The 23,862-nt window shown below is 35.3% G+C and overlaps 3 protein-coding genes across 5 annotated transcripts in view; 2 read left to right on the top strand and 1 right to left on the bottom strand.

The window, feature by feature from the left end:
* Positions 1-753: 753 nt before the first annotated feature.
* On the top strand, positions 754-11,240 carry LOC306847790 (choline/ethanolaminephosphotransferase 1-like). 2 transcript variants are annotated; one of them, XM_079381944.1, is made up of 10 exons: positions 781-985; positions 1,101-1,157; positions 2,612-3,023; positions 4,345-4,492; positions 4,928-5,069; positions 5,306-5,390; positions 5,608-5,739; positions 7,512-7,670; positions 8,004-8,129; positions 9,415-11,240. In XM_079381944.1, exons 3-10 carry the CDS (start codon positions 2,673-2,675, stop codon positions 9,547-9,549), a joined length of 1,278 nt encoding a protein of 425 aa, XP_079238070.1. In that variant the 5' UTR covers positions 781-985; positions 1,101-1,157; positions 2,612-2,672; the 3' UTR covers positions 9,550-11,240. The 2 variants fall into 2 exon arrangements, with proteins under 2 accessions (XP_079238069.1, XP_079238070.1); XM_079381943.1 differs by lacking the exon at positions 1,101-1,157 and having other exon boundaries at positions 754-985.
* A 1,067-nt stretch (positions 11,241-12,307) lies between these two features.
* On the top strand, positions 12,308-17,852 carry LOC306848249 (DNA damage-regulated autophagy modulator protein 2-like). Its single transcript, XM_079382692.1, has 7 exons — positions 12,308-13,120; positions 13,394-13,461; positions 15,791-15,933; positions 16,007-16,184; positions 16,305-16,387; positions 16,777-16,869; positions 17,013-17,852. The coding sequence occupies exons 1-7, from the start codon at positions 12,969-12,971 to the stop codon at positions 17,133-17,135; spliced, it is 840 nt and encodes a 279-aa protein (XP_079238818.1). The 5' UTR covers positions 12,308-12,968; the 3' UTR covers positions 17,136-17,852.
* LOC306848248 (DENN domain-containing protein 2D-like) overlaps positions 17,507-23,862 on the bottom strand; it is a 14,162-nt gene continuing 7,806 nt past the window's right edge. For both annotated transcript variants that reach the window (XM_079382690.1, XM_079382691.1), the window contains 10 exons: positions 23,539-23,651; positions 23,378-23,447; positions 23,051-23,128; positions 21,984-22,124; positions 20,278-20,426; positions 20,005-20,176; positions 19,860-19,910; positions 19,674-19,755; positions 18,408-18,656; positions 17,507-18,001 (listed from right to left, as the gene is read on the bottom strand). In XM_079382690.1, coding sequence (XP_079238816.1) covers positions 17,937-18,001; positions 18,408-18,656; positions 19,674-19,755; positions 19,860-19,910; positions 20,005-20,176; positions 20,278-20,426; positions 21,984-22,124; positions 23,051-23,128; positions 23,378-23,447; positions 23,539-23,651 — 1,170 coding nt within the window. In that variant the 3' untranslated portion in view covers positions 17,507-17,936. The remainder of the gene's footprint in view (positions 18,002-18,407; positions 18,657-19,673; positions 19,756-19,859; positions 19,911-20,004; positions 20,177-20,277; positions 20,427-21,983; positions 22,125-23,050; positions 23,129-23,377; positions 23,448-23,538; positions 23,652-23,862) is intronic.

The following is a 23,862-nucleotide window of genomic DNA, read 5'->3' as shown; positions in this document are numbered from 1 at the left end:
ATGTACAAAATATAATTTTTATCACAATTTCATGTACAAATATCTCTTTTGCATAATGTCATGTACAGTATTTATGTAAAGTTCTTGTACAGTCTCAGTTTGTGTATGTCTAGGCAACTAGGTATAGTATTTATAGTATATGTATAGTCAGATGGTCTATTTTTGTCTATAGTCAGATGCTCTATTGTTTTTTCTTATACGTGCATTGTTGCATGTTTATCTTATGTTTAACTAGTATGTAGCACCGTGGTCCTGCGAGACACGACATTTCGTCCCACTACATGTCCACACATATAGCAGAATGACAATAATGCTCAACCTGAACTTGAACTTGAACTTTAACACCGATTTGAGTCAATGCAGTTCCAAAGTTATTGGTGTAGGGGGCGCAATTTACTCACAATTCGGTCCCTTTAAGGGAAGAAAAAGGGCTTTGGATAAATACGGTAAACAAAAAAAAAAAAAAACAATAACGGCAGTATAAAGCCCTAAACAAAACTCTAGACGTACTTTCACATTTTAGTGTTACTAATAAATTAATTTCAACCTATAGATTTTGTACACATTGCTGAAATTCACGAGAAACCATTGCATCTGTTTTTATCGCAGTACTAATGAACGACTGTTCATTGCTATTCCATATTTAAATAATCGGATTTAAAAAAAATCAACACATCTGATTAATGTAAAAATAATAATTGATATATATATAAAATGATATAGTCTATCGCATGCTTTTATTTTGAAATGCCTACTTCCGGAAGGCATTGTAGTTGCGTTATTGAAGCGCTTTTCACGCATCTGCATCTCATCCACGCGGTTTATCCTGCCGTCGGTTTACCTGAGCTTCTTCTCCGTTGACGTGAACGTTTCTTCGTCCCGGTATTTATTTATATTTCATTTAAGAATTCAACTTTTGCCATCACACAGGCATCTCCAGTGTAATGCTGCTGGGAGAAAAGACATCATCACCACGTAAACAAAGGTACTATTGATCACAACCTAACTTCATTAATCACACTGCCTCTAAAAACGTGTTCAACATAATTAAAATTGTATACGTATATCACATTTATCACCTTGTCTGACACGTTTGACAGATCGTCATCCTTCAGATTTGCATGGGCTGTTATAAATCTCTTAAATACAGTCAGCTGGTGAGCACCTCATTAAACACACTGCAGATCAATAACATAGTTTAAGGGTTTGGTTTTATTACATCCCAATGCATCATTCTCTTATCTTTCCTTCCTGTAACTGCCCTCTTCCTGTACCGTCAGGTGTATTTTAGGGTGGTGGGTAAACAAAGGTACTGTTGATCACAACCCAACTTCATTAATCACACTCCTCTATAATGTGTTTAATATAATTATAGTTGTAAAAAATACATTTGCACATTTATATTTTGTTATATGTGACCCTGGAACACAAAACCAGTCAGTTTTTTTGAAATTGAGATTTATACAGCATCTGAAAGCTGAATAAATAAGCTTTCGATTGTTTGCTTGGATAGGACAATATTTGGCTGAGATGCAACTATTTGAAAATCTGGAATCTGAGGGTTCTCAAAATATTGCCTTTAAAGTTGTCCAAATTAAGTCCTTAGCAATGCGTATTAATAATCAAAAATTAAGTTTCGATGTATGTATGGTAGGAAAATTACACACTGTCATGGAACATGATCTTTACTTAATATCCTAATGATTTTTGGCATAAAATAAAAATTGATAATTTTGACCCGTACAATGTATTTTTGGCTATTGCTGCAAATATACCCTAGCGACTTAAGACTGGTTTTGTGCTCCAGGGTCAAATATAGGGACTGAACACTCTAATAACTTTCTTTTTATATATATATATATAGCTGTGAGATCAACTATATAGGCCTTCTTCTGTACTCAAAGTCATCAAAGTATAAATTATATTTACATAAGATACATATTTGCTTATAATTTTATTACAATATAGGCAACAAATAAACTTTAAAACTACCAGTAGAACATCTCCTATGCTATAATTGAATATTCTTCCAATAATTTCAAAGAATATTAAATTAAAATTAAGTATTATATCAGTTTATAATTATACATTTATATATTATTTCTTATTATTTTAATCTGTAAAAATGTTTTAAGAGGTGTCTATTAAATATAAAAGCGCTGGTAGAACATCTGCTACAATATAAAGAAATATGCATAACCTGTAATTTTAATAAAATTTTTATTTCATTTTAAAATTTAAATTAATTCACTTTAATATCAGTGTATGTATGTATATACATATGCATATACTGTTGATTATAATTGAATAATACAAAAAAAGAATATACAGCTAATTTTGTTTTAGTGGGGGAAAACAGTCCTCGTCCCATTTGATCTTTAAAACCTTGATCTGTTGTCCTTGAGCAATACATTTAACTTGTTGAATGCTCCAGACTGTAGTGTAGCTTGACTGTAGCGCATAGAAATTATTTACTAAATAGCAGTTAACTAAGTAACTATTACACCACCACACAAAAACTTTAATTATAAATTCCAGTTTTTCAGTTGTGTCAAAGTTCTTCCATTTGTTCAAAAATAATTTATGCATGCCAATGTATTTGCTCCCATAGATCTAATCCCATAATCTGATTGATTGTGGATTCAACGCTCACCACTCTCACGCAGAGAAGCATGAGCTCACACAAGAGACCTGTCCGGGCTCAGCCTGATTCTGACAACAATTTCTCTGTGGCCCGTGACCTGAACGCATCGGGTGTGGAAGAGGGCCCCGGACTCCTGGCCAAGCTGATGGAGCTTCCCGTAGCCCGTCTGTCCCGGCAGCAGCTGAAGAGGCTGGAGGAGCATCAGTACAGCAGTGCGGGACGGTCCCTCCTGGAGCCCTTCATGCAGGGATTCTGGTGCTGGCTGGTGAGCAAAGTGCCTCTCTGGATGGCGCCGAACCTCATCACCATAGTGGGACTCGCTACTAATATTATCAGTACTCTGATACTGGTGTACTACTGCCCTACTGCCACCGAACAGGTATTGTGCACTTTCACTGCTTCAGTAGATTCCATTACTGCTTTAAACAGATCAGCTACAAATCTTAATTCATTTATTCACTTGCTAACAGTGGTATAGTGCAGATTCAAAATAATGGCAATGCAAAATGTGATGAGAAAAACATTTAACAGTTATAATAATTATTCATTATTTTAATATCAGTTTTAGTGTAGTTGTTATTATTTAGCTGCAGTTACAGTGGTCAGTTACATGAATCTTTGCTCATTTTAATATCAGTGGCCAATATTAGGACATTTTTTGTTGTGGTTGCTTAAAATATCAGTCAATTTCTGAATACTAAGTACCTTTTACAGTAGTCATCTAGTCTTTTTTGTTGATTTTAATCCGTTATATTATGAATTATGAATATTTAACAGCTGTTGCAGTGGTCACCATTAGGATATTTTGTTGTTGATTTTAATATCCGTTTTAGTTAGTGTTATTAGTTATTGCAGTGGTCATCATCATTGTGTTTTCTGTTGGTTTTAATATCAGTTTAGTAACCTTTTAAGTATATAATAGCTATTACAGTATCATACTTTGTTGATTACTTTTAATTAATCAGATTTAAGATCAATTATGATTGTTTAGTAGCTATTACAGTGGTCACCGTTAGGACATGACCTTTTTGATGATTTAAAATCTGTTTTATTTGATTATTAATATTTAACAGCTGTTACAGTGGTCACCATTAGAACACGGCCTTTTTTGCTGATTTATGTATCAGGTTTAGATTTAGTTCAGTTGTAACAGTGACCATTAGTACATGATCTTTTGTCTACTTTAATATCAGTTTCATTAAACTTGTACAGTAGGATATGGTCTTTTTTGATGATTTTAATATCGGTGTAACTATAAATATTTAGTTGCAATTGCAGTAAATTCTTGGCTGTTTTTCTTCCCCTGTCTTGCATATTGTTTATGAAGGCCATAATTTAGTATATTCTGAGCTCTCCAGAGGAGATAATTGCTGTGGTCTGTTTAAACCGTGCAGTAAGACACTGTGTATTGTCAGACACAGCTTGTTCTGTCAGCTGTAACAGCCTGTGTTTATCAGCTATAACAGTCTTATGATTCCTGCTCTTATGGAAAGCATCTACATTGCTCAAGTCTGCAATATGACACTCTCTCTCTCCTCGTACCATTTGTATCCACAATAGGGCTTATAGAGATAAAAGAACACATTCATATCCACATTTGTGGCTCCAAATATGAACTTGCATGTTAGCCGTTGTTTCACAAGGTCAGTGAAGAGCATTCAAGTGGACAGAATTTTAAGCACGTTTTATCTTTTTTTCAGGCACCAACGTGGGCATACTTAGCCTGTGCTTTAGGTCTGTTCATCTACCAATCATTGGATGCCATAGATGGAAAGCAGGCACGACGGACCAATAGCAGCACACCACTCGGAGAGCTCTTTGACCATGGCTGTGACTCCCTCTCTACAGGTCTGCTCACGTTTGTGTATGCAAATACAGTCAGCTACTATATTACACTTAGATCCATGACACTACCATTTATTACCTTATTATTAAATTCATTTAACAGATTAAGCTCTATACACTATACATGTATGTATGTATCTATATATATCTATCTATCTATCTCTGATATATATATATCAGAAGTCAGAAAGAGCTTTATTACCAAATATGCTTACACACAAGGAATTTGACTTGACGACAAGAGCTTCCAGTGCAGAAGAAAGTACAGACATAGTGCAACATATGTGCAGACATGCATAAGAATAACACAGTAGACATGGAATATAACACTAATAAAAGAAAAACTAATTAAATCATGCACTATATACTGTACAGACGTAGAAATGTATATAGAAAATAAATATATGTATTGTTGTTTTGTGTGTTTCTCTGATGCAGTGTTTGTGGTCCTGGGCACCTGTATAGCAGTGCAGCTGGGCACTCACCCTGACTGGATGTTTTTCTGTTGTTTTGTGGGCGTCTTCATGTTTTATTGTGCCCACTGGCAGACGTATGTTTCTGGAACGCTGCGCTTTGGCATGTGAGTGAAAAAACTTCTCTTAATCATTATCGATGGCACCTGTACTTCACGTTCAGTACATAGATGTTATTTGAACGTTCTGTTCTGCTCATGGGAAACCAGCAGTTTTCAGACAGCTGTAGTACTGTTGATAAAGGACTACAGAAAGAACAGGAAAAGCTAGAATTGAGTGAGATTGATAATTAAATAATTTTATTTCCGTCTTTTAATCACTTTTTTGCTATTTGCTTGTGCAGAATTGATGTGACTGAGGTTCAAATCTACATTATAATCATGTACTTACTGGCTGCCATTGGAGGAACGGCTTTTTGGCAATCTGTGGTAATTTAAATCAACCTTAATTCTTTCATGTTTTGGTCATATGATTAGACCATATGTTCAAGGACAAACATGTTAAATCTGTATATCATGGTCAGTCAGGAAATCAGATTTTCTTGCATGTTGCATGTGTTTGGTGAAATGCACAATCCCAATGAAAAGCACTCATGTATGTGATGACTGGGAACAGGATATGAGAGATTTGTTTTCAATCTTTCAGATCCCTGTGATAAATATCCAGATTAAAATAATACCGGCCCTTTGCACTCTTCTGGGTGCCATTTTCTCCTGCACAAACTATTTCCGGGTTATATTTACAGGCGGAATGGGCAAAAATGGATCCACTATTGCGGTAAGTTAAAACTAAAGTGTGGGTGATTTCTGCACCACTGAACAGAAATGCTAAAAGACAAAATGCATAGTGACAGATTCTAAATTTTGTGTTATTTAATGTATTTTTAATTATTTTTAATTTTTTAACTTTTTTAATTGAAATCAACTGGACCAACTCTGCTCTGTTGGTTGTGGAGTCAAGACATTTATAAATATGATTAAAAGATGAATATTTTTTGAGACAAAACTACAGAATGGCACATTTTATTATTGGGTGATTCAACTCATAGATGTTTTACCAGCTAAGAAGATCAACACTTTTAGAGTTTCATCCCTCTATCTGATGTGAGCATAAGTATTGGAACAGTTGCCTCACAGGTCTTTCTAAGTGATCAGCTGTGTCCTGTTGCATTAATTCTTCAGATATTAAAAGCAGGGAATGTGTCGTATCAGTTATATCCATTACTTCTGTATTCTGAATCCTGCATTCGATGATGACACACACAAACCAGGATGAAGATGAGGGAGCTGACTTTGAGAGAAAAGCAAGCAATTTGGATGCTAAAAGAAAAGAAGTTAGTTAGAGCTATAGCAAAAACAAAGGGCATGGAGAAATCAAGAGTTTGGAAACCACCAGCAACCAACAATTACCTGATCAGCTGAGAAAACAACAGTAGTTAATGACAGACAAATCATAAAAGCTGTGAAAATGAATCCTAAAAGACGTGTCTGTAAAATCGCCAACAACTTCCAGAAAGCTGGGGTGATGCTCTGACAATCTACTGTCCTCAGGAGACTTTGACACAGAATTACAGATGCTACACAGCAAGATGCAAACCTCTGACCGGCACCAAAAATAGAAAGGCAAGATTAGAGTTTGCAAAAAAAGCACAAAGGTGAGTCAGAAACTGTGTTTATGGACCGATGAGACAAAGATGAACCTTTATCTAAGTGATGGGAAAGCAAAAATGTGGAGAAAAAAAAGGGAACTGCAAATGATCCCAAGCATACAGACTTATCTGTAAAGCATGGTGGAGGTGGTGTCATGGCATGGGCATGCATGGCTGTCTCTGGAACAGGCCCTCTCAACTTTACTGATGACTTAATGTATGATGACAGTAGCAGAAGGAATTTGGAAGGGTACAAAACCGTCTTGCTTACCAATATTCAAGAAAATGCCACCAGATTCATTGGGAAGTGCTTCATATTGCATCAGGACAATGACCCAAGACACCCTGCCAGTTCAGTCAAGGAATTTATAAGGGCAAAGAAATGGAAAGTCCTAGATTGCCCAAGTCAACATCCAGATTTAAATCTGATTGAACATGAATTTCACCAGCTGAAGAGGAGAGTAAAGGCAGAAACTCCCTTTCAAAGGATGAGACCAAGAGTCTGGTGATGTCTTTGGGTCACAGACTCACTGCTGTGATTGTGTGCAAGGGATCTGCAACTAAATAATAGCTTTTAATCTATTTTAGCTTTTATATCTGCCTTATGTTCAACTGTCCCAATACTTATGCTCACATCAATGAGTGGGATGAACTCTAAAAGTGCTGTTTATTTGGTAAAACATGTATGTGTTGAATCACCCAATAATAAAATGTGACATTCTGTAGTTTTGTCTCATATTCATCTTTTAATCATATTTGCACATTTCTTGACTCCACGGCCAACAGAGCAATTTTGTCTTTACTGTTCCAATACTTATGGAGGGGACTCATAAAAAATCTTACTATATGTTACTACATGTCTCTCTAAATGAATCACACAACTGTTTTCTTCTTTTATTAGGGAACTAGTGTTTTGTCCCCATCCTTCCACATAGGAGTGGTAATCACACTTGCTCTAATGATCTATAAGAAATCATCAGTGCAGCTGTTTGAGAGACATCCCTGTCTCTACGTCTTAGCGTTTGGATGTGTCTCAGCCAAACTCACCAACAGACTGGTGGTAAGATCCTGAACGACATCAGTATACTGTATTTATTTCAGCTTCACTAAATAAGTACTAAAATAAACTGCTTCTAACACATTCTGTTTGAATACTGTTGGCAGATTAGTGATATATCTCTACCTGAACATTTAGACTTTGCTTGGTTTTTATAGCTGATAGGAAGAATTATGGCTTGCATGCAAGCATAAATAGGTTGTTGGTAAGATTTTCTGCATATTTTGATATAAATACTAAACATTGTTGTCTGTAGTTAGACATCTGTCACACCCAAACCGCATTAGCATCAGTTAATGTAAATGTCAGTACAGTCACATCTGCTTTGTTTTCTAGGTTGCTCATATGACAAAGAGTGAAATGCATCGTAACGACCTGGCCTTCACCGGACCAGCGCTGCTGTTTCTGAACCAATACTTCAACAGTTTCATTAATGAGCACTATCTTCTGTGGGTCGCTCTGGTACGTGTAAGATCTGTCTGGAAACATGGATTTTCCTTGCTCTTTTGAAATAAAGAGCTCAGTGTAGTATGTAGACATACTTTGATTTTCACATCGCATGGCTTCTTACACGGTCTGCTGGGACTAGTTGTTGAAGCAAAGGTCATTCAGAAACCGTCATGGTCGTGACGTCACAAATACAAGTACATTTAAGTCAACATGATATCAGAATTGCCACGATTTACATTCATATTATGAAGTAATATGATATGAATATAATATTAGTCATATTATGCGCAATTATTCACATGATTTCAAATTTAAAATGAAATTTATAATATAATAACCTGCACTTCCTCTGAAACAACTTAGATCTATTTACACTTTTAACAAACACTTTGAGGTATGTATGGAAGCCTGTTTCCACTATTGAATTAACTTTTTTATCTCACAATTCTGATTTTTGTTTTCAGAATTGTGTGATGAAATCACAATGGCAAGTTATAAAGTCAGAAATGTGAAATGTAAATACATAATTGTGAGTTACAAAGTCAGAATTGATAGAAATTCAGAATTGCGAGTTATAAACTCATAATTGCTAGAAAAATATCAGAATTGCCTGATCTAAACTCATAATAATAAAGTCTGATACATGCAATTTCAACTTTATATCTCACAATTCTGACTTCATAATTCGCAAATTGCAATTGAGAAAAAATTCAGAATTGCAAGATGTAAACTGGCAATTGCAAGAAAAATCAGAATTATAGAATAAAGTCTTTTTATTTTTTTTATTCATTGGCGGAAACAGGCCTCCATAGGTATGTATGTCCAATATTTTTTTTTTTTTTTTTTTTTTTTTTTCCACTGAACATCCTGTTTCGCCTGGAAATGTGTCTGACAACAGAAGTAAAATGGATTGTGAATGGGATTTCACATCGACTTTAACATTTCATTCACCTATTTAGTATTCTTCTCTTTATTACTCATATCACTTGTGAAGATACTTGTTAATCATATCAGAAGTATAGAAGTCTTAAAAATACAGTAGCCAAGAGCTCAGAGAGAGGGTGGAAAAAATAAATGATGACTGTTTTTGGTTCTAGACACCTTAACTAAAATTATAATCAGAAGGGGACAAGCTGTCTAAAAGTGTAGATCTGAACATTTTAACTATACACAGTACAGGATCCAAAAAAAGCATACCTCTTAAAAAAGCTCTTACAATTCGCTGCTTTTAAATTCTTCATCTTGGTTTATCAAAAATGCATTTGCCATGCTTTAGCATTTTCCTTTCTGTTTGTAGGGGCTGTCAGCGTTTGATCTGGTGCGGTACTGCGTGAGTGTCTGTAACCAGATCGCCACACACTTAAACATCCGTGTGTTCAGCATCCAGCCTCCGTCTCCATCCAGAGTTCAGGCAGACAGCAGAAACCACTAACCTCCCTCAAACACCTCCAGTAGGTCACGCACTTGAATGTAAAACACAGCTCACAGAGACCGAGCCCAGATGGCTGCACTTACGAACTTTGTTCTCATAATGAAGAGAGAGGATATTTGAAGGACGAAAGGGAATATTAAATAGAATATACATCCTACGGTTAGAACAGCATTCAGTTGTCAGTATTTTGTTGTTAGAATGACCCGTTTTGTTTGCCGTAGTTAGAAGAGTTGCCACAACTATGAATGTTTATATTACAGTTTCAATGTTTGTTTTATTTTCTTGTTTTGTGTTTTTGTTTCATTGTTTTTTTTGTTTTGTTTTGATTGTTTTTTTTTTTGGTTTTGTTCAGTTTTTGTTTCGTTTAGTTTTGGTTTGCACCAAGTATTTTGCCCAGCAGTGTAGAATTAATTCCATTAACAGACAACAATCCATCTGAATGTAATTTCATAATTACAGACCGCTATATGCGTTAACTGGAAACTTTGCAGCCGTTCACTGCAAAATTTAAACAAAAGTACGAAGCTGTGCTGTTGTCTGAGAGGAGGAGAGCGCATTCAGAGAGAGGTTAGAGATAACATCAGATCTTATGACAAGAAAAACCGGTGCAAGAGTTTATTTCCGTCAATGTTTCCGAAATTTCAAGAATTTCAATTCAGCCTCTCATCTGATGTCTTTTGGTAAACTAATCTATACAGTATGTATCATTTTTCTTTCTATGCATTTGTTACTTTGTGTTTGTAGTGTTTTGGAGGGGGTTATTATTATTATTATTTAGGTATGCCAATGTAACTAAATGATAAAAACTGTATTATAAACAGTATTTTGATAGTGCCGTATTTTCCTAATAATAACTGGGGCCAAGATAGACGTCTAGAATGGTTATAAGTGACTTACACTGTACATATATGAACCCTTAAGACATTAAAACCTAAAAAATCAGTGTTTGTGGTCTAAATGTTTTAGTTAATGTGAACTTGTGCTAATTTATTTTTGTGCCTTATTTGTCACTGTCTGTATATTCCACTATGCGCAGTAAAATTTGGACTCAGCTATTTTTCTTATATTTTTTTAACCTCATGTAAATCATATTTTGTTTGTAAGCATCATACTCGACAAGGATGCAATTTCATATTCCTGCATGTTGCGTTATTAAATTAGCAATCTATCAGTCATATATATTTTTTTACCTTCATGCCAATTAGTTTTTTTCACAGATTTATATTGCAAAACGATAGACATTAACTCTGCGGTTCTGTATCGTGTGCTTCCAAGCGTAGAATATGAACGGAGTGGCCGAACTCCATGTCAGTTTTTCAAAATATGTTATTGTTTTGCATCTACCTCTGAGCAGTTGCTTGTACGTGTTATTTTAGTCTATCGGTTTGAGACTTTTAGTGAAAATGTTTTAATCCTGTTGTGAACGTTATTTAAGTGGGTTTCTGTATATTTGTGTTTCTCCCTTGTTATTTGTATTTTTTAAATACGTCACCCGTTCACCCGGGCCGCTCTGAGGTCAACCAAAGCTGCAATACACACATAGATGAAGAAAATTGTCTGTCACTGCATCTACAATACATGTTTAATTTGTACCAGGATTATTGTTGTTGTTTTGTTGATTTACAGCAAATACTTAACTTTGTAATAGACTAATGGCCATGAAATAAAGATTGTTATATTTATGTTAACAGATTTCTTGATCACTGCCTCAGTTTGTTTTAGTATAGTTATGTTAGTAAAAATGCACCATGGTTTTGGACATGCCATGACTAAAACCACTAAAAAAAAAAAGACTAAAACTTTCAAATTAATAAAAAAAAAAAAACTATAGACGCATTAAAATACAAAGATGCAAACAAAACAAAATATATGAAAATAAAAACTAATTAAATATAAATTAAACAAAACTAATTAAACATACTATTACAGTTTTAGTCATATTTAATCAATTATATTAAATATATTATAACACTGCATAGTAATGTTTTCCTGTGAAGTCAAATTTAGAGTAACATATATGCTTATATAATCAGTAAATATTATCTTTAAGTCAAGTCACATTGGTAATTTCAAAACCCCTGAAGTATATTATAAGAACTCCAGTACTGTAAATGAATAGTGTGTATCTTTCAGCTACAGTCATACAGTATTCATTAATGAATCCTCTCTATTGTGCAACAGTTAATGTGGGCCTTACCGCCTCCAAACTCTAAGCAACCTAACAGTGTTTGTGTGGCCTTTCTGACCAAAGTGGCTCTTTCCAAATGGGGCCTTTTAATCCACATTAAATCCATGCACTTACTCTGCGGTTACTGTGAAACTGTTGATTTATATACATTAAACAAAACTGAAACTCATAAATCTTTTGCGTTAAAATGCATATAAAATGTATTAGGACATTATTTATATTTTCTCCAAAAATTATCATTACCATAATTCTCATTTCTGTAATACATCTTGTTTTCTGCTTTTTAAAAAAATAAACCTTTATTATAAATAAATATAAAATAAATATAATTTTTAATAGAATCATTTAATATATATTAAATATATGTATAACAGTGATTAAAAACTAAATATGTCATACTTTTTTTTTTGTCACACAAAATGTTTAGGTCAATATTTAGGTTTTGAGGTAATAAACTTAATGTGAATGTATACACAGTTATACATAAATTAAATTGTAAGAAATTGTCATATTTCTGCATGGAATAGGTAACACATTGCATTATATTTTTCAAAATGCTTTTTTTTTCAGATTGTGTAGAATCGGCTTAAATCTGTTCATGGTGAAACCTTTTTTTTTACTATTAAATTTATTTTTATAGTTAAAAAGTGCATTATACATTTTTAATGTATATTGTTAAATTGCTATGAAAATAATGTCACCATGCAAAAGAATGTTATGGTCCTTTTTGTTTGTGCAAAATATAATATCTTATTTTTAGCTTTATATTTTGGACATGTTATTGTTTATTTCCATGAAGTTCATCCTAATGTGTAAGCCACCGTGCGCAGAGGACACTCTGTGTGTGTGTGTGTGTGTGTGTGTGTAAGAGAGAGAGTGTGAGTGTTTTAAATTTTGCAGAAAGTGAAATCACGCTGAATGAGTGTCAGCTGACTTTGGTCACAGGACTTTAGGGAGAGCATCACCCAAACCACATGCAATCGTTCAGATTTTAGAGGCACTAACCCACTCTAACCACCTCTGATCTATCTCTTTATATTTCTCTGTTTGTGAACATTCGGGGTCCATTTGACTGGGTGATGCTGAGTCTCAGCTGACCTGACGTCCCCTTATTTCTGTTTGCATGACGGCGTTCTGAGTCTTGTTTGTTCAGTTTTGATGTGTGTATATCTATGTATCACTTTGTATGTTGTACTGATTGTTCTTGAATGCTGGTGATCTCTGTGAGTGAATGTCTGTATGTGAGGGCAGCATGTGGTGGTTTCAGCGGGGGCTTTGTGCTCTCCCGGTGGCTCTGGTTATCTGGTCATCTGCCTCATTCCTCGTCTCTTATGTCACGGCAGTCGTTTTGGGCCATGCCGACCTACTCGTTCCATACATAAGGTACGTTTTCAGTTTCATTTGTACTAGATGTCCATGAGGAGTCATGCATCATTTTAGGCTTTGAGAAACATTTTATGAAGGGAGGCCTTGTTGCGTGAATACTTGGAATGTATGAGGTTGCTTTTTTTATGTAATATCACTTTGATGGCCGTAGATCAGGGACATTCTGTGAAATACCATCTTTATTTTTCAGCATTAGTCGACTGCTTCAAAATCATACTTTGTTTTATTTCTGTCGTCTGTCAAAATGTGCATTTAATATTTTGTTTGTAGTGACACAGGCATTGAGGTTCCCGAACGCTGTGTGTTTGGCTTCATGCTGTCAATCTCAGCTTTCCTAGGTAAATCTGTGCATCTTTTCCTTTTGAGTTCTGTATTCTATTTCAGACTCACTGGTTTATTGTAGTTTTAAAATTAATTTGAAAAGCTAGTGCTGTTTAGTGCATCGTTTTGGGTCAAAGTCAACCAGCTATTTTTGTTTTCTGGTGAAAGAGATACATACATGAAGAAGAAAGACAACATGTATAAGTATATCTTATAATATTCTTTTAGATTTAGTTTCTTAACAGACTTCTCTTTAAGGCCCTACATGGGGATTTCATTGTGGCCCCATGAATAAACTGTTAAATTTAGCACACTTTCAGACGAGGGTCACTTTGCATACAGCTGATGCAGTTTTTTCCTTTTAAAGAGAATGTCTGAAGAATAAATAATGTTACTAGAAATGTATCTTGTTTCCCTCTATCAAAACAATTGCTTGGATCACTCAATTCCTAGAGGGCCACAGCTCTTCACAGTTTAGCTCTAACCCTAATCAAACACACCTGATCCAGGTAATCAAGGTCTTAACGATTACTAGAACCTTCCAAGCAGGTGTGATTTGGAGCTAAACTCTGCAGAGCTGTGGCCCTCCAGGAATTGATTTTGAGGCCACTGGCCTGGAGCATACCTGTCTGAGTGCCATAAATATTATCTTGCCAAATTAAACATGCCCTCAAGATGTGCTAAGGATTTTTCAATATCCTTTAAGATTCTAAGGTCACACTTTATATTAGGTGGCCTTAACTACTATGTACTTGCATCAAAAAATAAGTACAATGTACTTATTGTGTTCATATTATATTGCAAAACACCTCTGCTGCTATTGAGGTGGGATATGGGTATGGTTAGGGACAGGTTTGGTGGTATGGGTGGTGCTATCTAAGCTGTACAGAATTACAGAACTTAATTACAGATGTAATTACATATAGGTATTTTTGAAAATGTAAGTACAATGTAAAAACATGTATGTACACAATAAATGCATTGTACCAAATGATTAATTTAAATGCAAGTACATAGTAGTTAAGGCCACCTAATATAAATTGGGACCAATTCTAATTATTAACAAACTTTTATTTTGGTATATTCATTTTTAAGGCCCTGTGTGGTTCAGTTCCATATATGGAGATCTCAATGTGGCCAATTTGACCAGTGACCGGTTATGTGTTTATCTATCTAATCATGATTGTTGACAGCACAAAAATGCAAATACGAACAGCAACCCAGGTTTTGGGAACATACAGTGTAACGCATCAGATTATGAATAACCAGGATTTATACTCACTATTTATGTTTGCCTTTCTTCAGAAAAAACATTAACAAAATCATAAATTTTAGCCAGGGAAGTTTCTGAAATTTGTTCCTGTAGCTGAAGTCTAAGAGCATGATGCTAAAAAGAAAAGATTGTGAATTTAATTCAGAAAATTCTAAGTCTGAACCTTTGAAATTTTGCCTCAAACATCTTTGACACCATTTATAACAGTTAGATATAAATTAACCATGCATCGTAACAGTGGTGAATTATTATTGTATAATTAAAAAATAATAATTTTGCTGCCATATATATATATATATATATATATATATATATATATATATATATAGTGTGTGTGTGTGTGTATATATATATATATATATATATATATATACACACACACACACACACAGTGGTGGCCAAAATTATTAGAACACTAGTATTTTCACCAGCTAAAATTAGTTTTAAGTCAGTTATTTCTATCTTTTGCTGTAGTGTTTCAGTAGGAAATTTCCAAACATTCATTTTGCCATTCATTTCAATAATCTGGTGAGATTTTTGTTTGCACAAGGAGTCTGACAACAACCAGTGCTCCACACAGAGATCTGATCTCATCATCATCCAGTCTGTCTGGAATTACATGAAGAAACAAACTGAGACTAAATCCAGAAGAACTGTGGCAACATCACCAAGATGCTTCAAGAGACCTACCCGCAAAGCTACAGTACTGTTAAAACATTTAGGCACTTGTGTTAAAATGCTGTAAAATGAGGATGCTGTCAAAAATACATTTTCTTTATCAATTAACTTCTAAATCAACATTTGGTGTGACCATCCTTTGCATTTAAAGCAGCTTTTGCCCTAGGTGCACTTGCGCATAGTTTTTCAGGTAGATTTGGAGGTAGGTCTCTTGAAGCATCTTGGAGATGTCTCATTTTGTTCTGTTTCTTTTTAATAAATTTGTGTGTGTGTGTGTGTATATATATATATATATATATATATATATATATAAATATATATATCTGTCTGTCTGTGGGTATTTTGGGGAGATGTACAAGACTGATTCATCCCTGCTCTCCTATGTGTGTTTGCAGGGTTGGGCACCATGTATGTGCGATATAAACAAGTTCAGGCTTTGATTTCAGCCTCTGAGTCAGGCTTACAGCTGCTGAACTACACAGGCCTCCTGATGGGAATCGCCAGCACTGTCGGGATGTGCGTTGTTGCCAACTTTCAGGTGACACCCAGTTTCATTCTCTGGTCAAAATGTTTAATATCAGTTCTCTGAAACAGTTTTTCTATTCCTCCAGAAAACAGATATGACATCCATCCACCTTTTGGGAGCAGGCCTGACCTTTGGTCCTGGGTCGTTGTATATCCTGGTCCAGACTGGCATGTCCTACCGCATGCAGCCACGTTTCCATGGCAGGGATATTCTGTGGGCACGTATGGCTCTGGGAATGTGGTCGCTCATTAGCATCATTACACGTATCCTTTTTCTCAATATATGCGCAATTACCTCAGTGGGTAATGATTCTCTTTATTCCTTGTAGTCCATTTGTGTCAGCACTCTTATACCTGTTCTGCTTCTTTGACTGAATGTGTCAGTTTTCATATCCTATGTGTTAATGTATGATGACCTGCCTGGCGTGGATGTAGCTAATAAGTTACACTGGCAGCCTGGAGAGAGAGTAAGACAGATGATACGCTTGATTTGAAGTTACTGTACAATGTCTTTTAATATTTCAACCATAGTACCTACATACAAATTTTCTGCATGCAAATGACTTACTATAGTTGCCAAAATATGCAGTGTACATGAGAAGGCGCTCTGTGGAATAGTATATCTCTAATCTCAATGCACTTCATTTTCATTCCTTTTTCGTTTTTGGGTGCATGTACTGTAAGTGCATTTGTGAAGGTATATTAAGTCAGTATAATATAATGAAAGTTCAGCTTTCATGGAAATACACTGGTTTAATATAATATAGCAATAATATATAACTGGCCTAAAACTGCAGCTCTGCAACATTATTAATGGGTGCGTAAAGATATAAAGTTGAACTGTACTGTATTTTAGGGATTTCTAGCACACCAGGTCAGCGCTGCAGCTGAGTGGTCTCTGGCATTCTCCTTCATCTGCTTCTTCCTCACGTACATACGTGATTTCCAGGTATGATCTGTTACTGTGGCAAATTAATCACAATTTATCGTATAATGTAAAATTCTACATATTTTGATCTATTCTTAGTATGTGCATAAAATACAATTTGCATACAGTTTGCCACCTGTTTGACTAAACCTCTTTTGTTCCAGAAAATCACTCTGCGGGTTCAGCCTGTTCTTCAGAGTAACCATCTCTACGACTATCCTCACTATGAAGATAGAGAGCACATGCAGCACGGAGAACGCTCACCTCTGCTGGCTGGTGCCATGTGAGGAGACACTGTCACCTTGTGTATGATATCAAACACTGCAGTCACATTCAGTGGACTCGAGATATAAACGGAGGTCGGAGCCAGCTCCAAATGCCCTACACCAAACCCAACCCTAAACCTACCCTCCCTCTTGGAGCTACCAAACCTACTTGCGGCATAAGTTCCTCCCACTTGGAGGTCTCCGGGCTGCAGCAATATATGCTTGGTGGAGTCTGCTTCACAAACTTGAGCGTTTCCGGAGAAACTTTTCACGTTCAAGAGAAACTTCTGTACGCTGTAAGCTTTATGCATTATTCTGAGAATATTTAGAGCGAGTCTAGTTATGTACAAACATTTTTACACAAGCCAAGTCAATACAGTATCACGCTACTTATAGTAAGAGTTTTTCCTTTTAATTTTAAAAGAAACATGTTAAATATTTGACACATTTCAGTGCTTTTACAATTATTCTTGACATATGGAGATGAAATGTATTTCATTTCATTCACTGAATCTGTTTTGTTTTTTAATTCAGCATGTTTCCACTGGCTCAGTTTCTGTGACATTGAACCTTCTGGTCAAAGCGTTTCTAGTTGAAACAAGCCTTACATGCATTAAATACAGCAGCTTATCACAATACAGTTACCCATAAACAGACCCTGACACAAATTACAAACAGCAGTAAAAGTATGACAACTAACACGACAACATAAATAAAAAATAATCTGACATTTAATTCTATCTACATTCCTTAAAATTATTTACTACTGACTGATTTATTTCACACAAGATTTACAACCAGCTACTTTGGTGAGTGCTTCCACTAGTGTTTCTTGGCTTTCTCCCTCATCTTTTTGTGGTATTCAGCAATCTTTTTGTCAAAAAACCCTGGAAAAAGAGGAAAAGGGGAGATAATATTAACTATACGTTTTATTACTACTTTATTTTTTACTACTATTCGAGGATTATTTACTTTTACTATTCAAGAATATTTTTATATTCTCTTCTTATGCAAAAGTAAATCAAACTACAAGTCATTAAGATGACACTATTAAAGACACCTCTAATTGTGATATTTATTATAATACGTTTATGTGAAGATTGTTTTAAGTTCACTTAAACATAATTAAAGAAAAAATCCATTTAACAGAGGCATCACTATTGGTGATGCTTGCCTTCATAAACGGTTTGTATTTCATAATTTATGTTGTTTCTACATTAATTTGGAGATTCAATGTGAAAATCTGTTTATGAATATAAATTTTAATGTTAAGTCAAAGTGTGCACGTCTCACCTGTGCCGTCCTGAGAGGAGGGTCTCTGTTCCATTTCCTGAACGAAGAGATCGAACATCTGCGTCTGTACAAATTTCTTCACAAACCGTCGTGTGCTCTTGGATTCTATTGCTTTACAGAAATTCTTTTGCTGGAACTCGCCCCGCTGGTCTTTGCCGTTCCGCACAATGTACTTAGAGAAGTGACCGACAGTCTTGATAAAGAACGGCAGGAAAGCTTCTGGGACCACCTGGTTCAACTCCTCAAGACCTGAAGTGATGATAAATTATATAAATATATGGGTTATTACTACTTGATCTGAATAAACTAGATTTTTATGGTGTTTTACGGTCATGGTGTTTTGCAGCTATGAACATGAAACATTAACGACAACAGGTTAGTATGTATTTTCAAAAAGTAATATTAGCGAATAAAGACACATAATATGTCCAGAAATTTCTAATAGTGACAGAGGCACTGTGTTTTGTTTATGGTTGTAACACAGCGCATGCAGTGTTGCCATGTCCACCTAGTATACGTTTTTTGGGATTATTTTTCATAATATCTTTTGAAAATATTAACAATTGTGGATTGCATTTTTCAGATGCGTATTTTGGCTAATTTAAGCTTATTTTCTGTGGCTAGTGCCAAGTAGCTTATTTTTCAGCTGTTTTGTTCAGGTGCTGGGTTTTCTAGTGAAATCTGGCAACACTCTTTAGACCGTAAGGTATTTGGAAAGATTTGATCATTCATGTCCATAGCACCAACGATATAGAAAGTCACATGCCAGCGTTTAAGTAAAACATCCATGTAATGGTGATTTGTTCGTTGCGTTTGTCAAATGACAAATAAATGAAAGACTTGGGGAAAATAATTCTACTTTTTTTGTTTTTATCATTTATCCTTGGCTGCTTTACAGTGATTTCCTAATACAAAATATCATCAACGACTGTGCATGTAGAATTTGGTTATTGAAAATATAACACTCTGCTCAAATAAACAAAATGACATGGTTAAAAATTAGTTCATTTGGCTCAACGAGATTCAAAGTTGAAGTCAGTAAAAGTCAGTCTTTCCATTGCAAATGTGAGTGATTGAGTGCTTAAAAAGATAGCTCTACTAGATAGTGTACATTCACCAGCTGCATCCATCCGCACTTAGTCAAAGTATAGACAAAGTATATCTGGGCCTTATTTGGGGTTTGTTCAAATACTTAACACTACTTATGAGCAATGAGAAAACTGATTAAAACTACTCCACTAAATATGAAGTAAAAATGGTGCTTACTTGAATTCTCATTTTTGGCACCGAGGGCCTGCTTGATTTCATCTTTGAGTTTGTGAGGTAATATTGTGTCCTCATCTCCCATCTGTTTAGAGAAACATTTCAACCAGTCACCCACACTATATCCATCAGCCACTTTTCATGGCAACAATTTAAAAGATGCTCTCTATGATTTAAACGTGAACTTACACTCTTGATAAATGTCTCCTTCCTGCCTTCTGACAAGTCAACAACAAGCAGCTGGGTGAGTAGATGAATTTAGATGTCAGCCTACAGCGTTTGAAATGTAAATTGCTTGCAATATTTTAACAGTGTCACGAGTACGGTCACTCACCTCGGTCTGGTCAGTGGCCTGATCTGCGAGACTTTTTTGGACACCCAGCAGGTATGGTGTGGGTGCCATGACGACGTCGATTAGGATCTCGGGCACGATGGAAATGAGCGTGTGCTGCCAGATGAATGGATACAGGAGAACAGTGACTGCGTGGATCACCTGAGACAACGTCCTGCAGAGATAGTATGGCTTTGATTAATATGGGTTATACATATGGATATAGATCAAAGAAAAACCTAGCACGTGTGTGTGCATGTATGTCTGTTTTAGTACCCAAGCTCATCAGCGATGAAGATGATCCTCCGCTCTAGAACAGCAGCAGCAAACACCTGGAGCACCTCCTCATCTGACAGGCATTTAAACAATGTGCGGAAATCTACATGCTCCAGCCAGGAGTCTGTCGGACGAGTCAAACTGATGATCTACAGAAAGACATAAAGATACTTTATTATTGGTGCAGTATATATTTTATTACTTAAAAAAACAGTTTGGGGATAACTTAACTAGAAGCAGACAAATAATTTATTTGTCCTCAGGGAGGAAATTTGTTTCCACAGTGGTTGGTGCGTATATAACACAAGACAAGACATAACTTATCATGATACAATCAAAATTATAAAAAAAACTCACAACAAATGCAAGAGCATAAGGTGACATATCAATGGCTGATTTCCTATCTTTAAGAGTTTGTTCTTATTAGTAACTGAAAGCTATGTATAATGTGTCTGCAACTGTGATGCTATTAATTTAAGCATTTTTGTGACATTTTACAGTGTGACTATGGCTTACAGAGTGAATAGGCAATAAGTCTCAAAAAACATTCATTAATTCGTTTTTAGGAATTTTGTCTTCAAAGAGATTTAGTGAATCATTCCAATCGTGGGTAAATAATGTTTTAGTCCCTATATTTTCCATACAGTAATATAAATTGGGTTAGTTCTTTTGTTTTATTAGATGTATTTAGTGTAATGTGTTCATGTTTGATGTTTTTAGCCTAAATGTAATGCTCTCTTTTGTCATATAGTCATATAGACATTTCGTCAGTTCTGATAAATAAACCTGTAGTTAAGTATTTTTCTTTAGTAATTTAGCTGACTTAACTTTTCTCAACTTTAAATTGAGTACCATAAATCAGAGTGGGTAGGTAGTAGATAGATAGTAGATAGATAGATAGATAGATAGATAGATAGATAGATAGATAGATAGATAGATAGATAGATAGATAGATAGATAGATAGATAGATAGATAGATAGATAGATAGATAGATAGATAGATAGATAATGTGAGGTATGTTCAGGTCACTTGATTGGAATGTTACATAGAAAATGTGCTGAAGGAGAAGTTGAAGCAGAACTAAGTCAAGTTGGTACAAAGCATGAGGACATACCTGCATAAAACAGCTCATCTTTGACCCTTTCCCCTGAGCTATTACTTCACTCACTTCAATTTCCTGCTGTTTTTCCTGAGCTAAGAAGGTGTGTGTTTGTGGACAGCATGTCTCTGCCCGCCTGCCTGCTCTGCCACTTGTTTGGAATTAGAGACGTATTACTTTACTTTACCCCTTTAATGTACTGTAATTAACACTCTATGGTTTCAAATTACTGGGAAAAATACATGGAAAACCAGCTTTTATTCTCTTCCACGATTTCACACCCTTAATTAATTTCCTCTTCCTCTTTTTTGTGTTTAATAGGAAATGACGGGCTAACATCAGTTTTCTGGGTTTTGCTGTTGACTGTCAACTGCTGCAAATACAGTGGAAATGGAAAGTGTAGCAGCTGCTGGCTTTTCTGACACTGCATCTGTAAGTTATATGTTACAATAACCACAAGTCATACATTGATCAGACAACGATGTCAGGACTAATAGTTTAGCATGTACAATATGGAGTCCCTCTAACCCTAGTCTTAGCTGACTAGCCATTCGGACAGTGCTCAAGATAAAAAAAAAAAAAAGTAATTTTATCACTAGTTCTTACCTCAGTGCCTCTTTCTGGAATAAAGCTTTTGATATTAACAGTGTGTCCAGGGGCAGGGAACGCTGATTCTCTCAGGCTCTGCATAAATGGGTAAATCATTGCCATTGAGATTTTTCTGCGCTGCTCCACCTCATCAAAGATCTAAAACATCAAGCAGACAGATTGAACAAACAGGAAAACTTCAAGGAAAAAAAGATCAAATCATGAAGTGTTACCGCTTTTAATGAAAATAACAGGTGAAAAACTGAAATATACAGTACAGTTCAAAAGGCTGGATTTCTTTTGATTACTTTTAAAGACAGTTATAATGTTACAAAAGATTTCTATTTCACATAAATATTAAGCAAAACAACTGTTTTCAATATTGGAAAATAATAATCAGAAATGTGTCTTGAGCACAAAATCAGTATATTAAGATTATTTCTGAAGCATCATGTCACACTGAAGACTGGAGTAATGACAGTTGAAAATTCAGCTTTACATCACAGAAATAAATGACATTTAAAAATGTATGTAAATAGAAAACAGTTATTTTAAATTGTAATAATATTTCCCAGTATTCTCCATATTTCCCTGTAATTTTGATCAAATAAATACAGCCTTTGTGAGCACCCCATACTTAGATTGTGTATGTGCAATCTATTTGGGAGAGCAATAAACACATTACACCATATATTATTGAATCGTCAACAACTTTGCAAACACCCTAATTTTGAATATGTCCATTTCTTTAAGTTCACATTAGCTTTAGTCACATCACATTAGTCTTTAATGTTTGTCCTGAACAAACAAACTAATTTCCAGTCATGAGAGAGCATTCACCCGAAAAAAAAGTACTTGAACAAAGTTCAGCACAAACAAACAAAATATACTCCAATAACTAGCGTTAAGCTCAGACAACAAACGGACAGCTCAACAAAGAGATCAATCATTAGACAACCCTTTTCAGACAAGTAAATTACTTTATATTAGCAAAGACAATAAACTCAAAGGCAATTCTCTCAAATGCAAATCATAAAAGCCCAAAGGCAGTTACAGATGACTGCGCAGTAAATTATGATGTTTACCTTGGAAAAGAGTCCAAAACAGGCTAAATTACTGATGATACAGTAGGCCTCAGGAAGACGAGCCCCCTTCCCATCAGGCTAATTAAGAAAAGAGCAACGACAAAAAACACTATAAAATACATGTGAGTGAGAATTCTTTGGAAAGAGTTGACCTTATCTTATCTTTTTATGCATTACAAAATAACTTTTCTGAAGAAAAGGTAAGTGGTGCTTTCCCTGTTTGCTAGAGTGTTGTTGTTAGTATAATACACAGGAATAGGGATTTTTTCGAATGAGTAATAAAAACATGTAACAGGAAGTATCACTAATGAGCCAGTCATCATTTACCAGTAGCCTCCTACAGTATCCATTCTTCCTCGATCCATCAACATCTGTAAGCACGAAAGAGAATGTTTCACTGTGAAATAGAGAAAAAGAGAGACGATGAAAAATTAATTTTCTGCCTCCACACGGCATGCTGGAAGAAACGATGCGTGTGGTTACAGTACCTGGGATATTCTGTTAAGGGCGCCCAGTTTACACCCTCTGGAAAACAAAAGAGTGTGAGTGCCTTTAACGTCTTCTCTTCCTCCTCCTTCTGAAATCGTACCATTCCATCCTTCTGTACTCAATAGAAAGAGAAAAAGACAAATGGAGAATAAGACTACATTAATATGCATCAGGGACAGAAAATGCAGGCTACTCTCTCTCTCTCTCTCTATATATATATATATATATATGTGTGTGTGTGTGTGTGTAATAATGTATAAATAAATAAATGAAGGATTTCTGCAATGCAATTATAAGTGATATAATGCATGATGCAATTAACC

Source organism: Barbus barbus (genome assembly GCF_936440315.1).
Source record: "Barbus barbus genome assembly, chromosome: 28".
Classification (NCBI taxonomy): domain Eukaryota; kingdom Metazoa; phylum Chordata; class Actinopteri; order Cypriniformes; family Cyprinidae; genus Barbus; species Barbus barbus.
The sequence above is the reverse complement of the archived record's forward strand: the minus strand, read 5'-3'. Positions and strand labels throughout refer to the sequence as shown.

Coding starts and splice junctions, on each gene's coding strand:
- LOC306847790 (XM_079381943.1), top strand. CDS start 2,673: ATGAGCTCACACAAGAGACCTGTCCGGGCTCAGCCTGATTCTGACAAC. Junction 4,493..4,927: donor CTGTGACTCCCTCTCTACAG/GTCTGCTCACGT, acceptor TCTCTGATGCAG/TGTTTGTGGTCCTGGGCACC. Junction 5,740..7,511: donor AAAATGGATCCACTATTGCG/GTAAGTTAAAAC, acceptor TTCTTTTATTAG/GGAACTAGTGTTTTGTCCCC.
- LOC306848249 (XM_079382692.1), top strand. CDS start 12,969: ATGTCTGTATGTGAGGGCAGCATGTGGTGGTTTCAGCGGGGGCTTTGT. Junction 15,934..16,006: donor GCGTTGTTGCCAACTTTCAG/GTGACACCCAGT, acceptor CTATTCCTCCAG/AAAACAGATATGACATCCAT. Junction 16,388..16,776: donor ACTGGCAGCCTGGAGAGAGA/GTAAGACAGATG, acceptor ACTGTATTTTAG/GGATTTCTAGCACACCAGGT.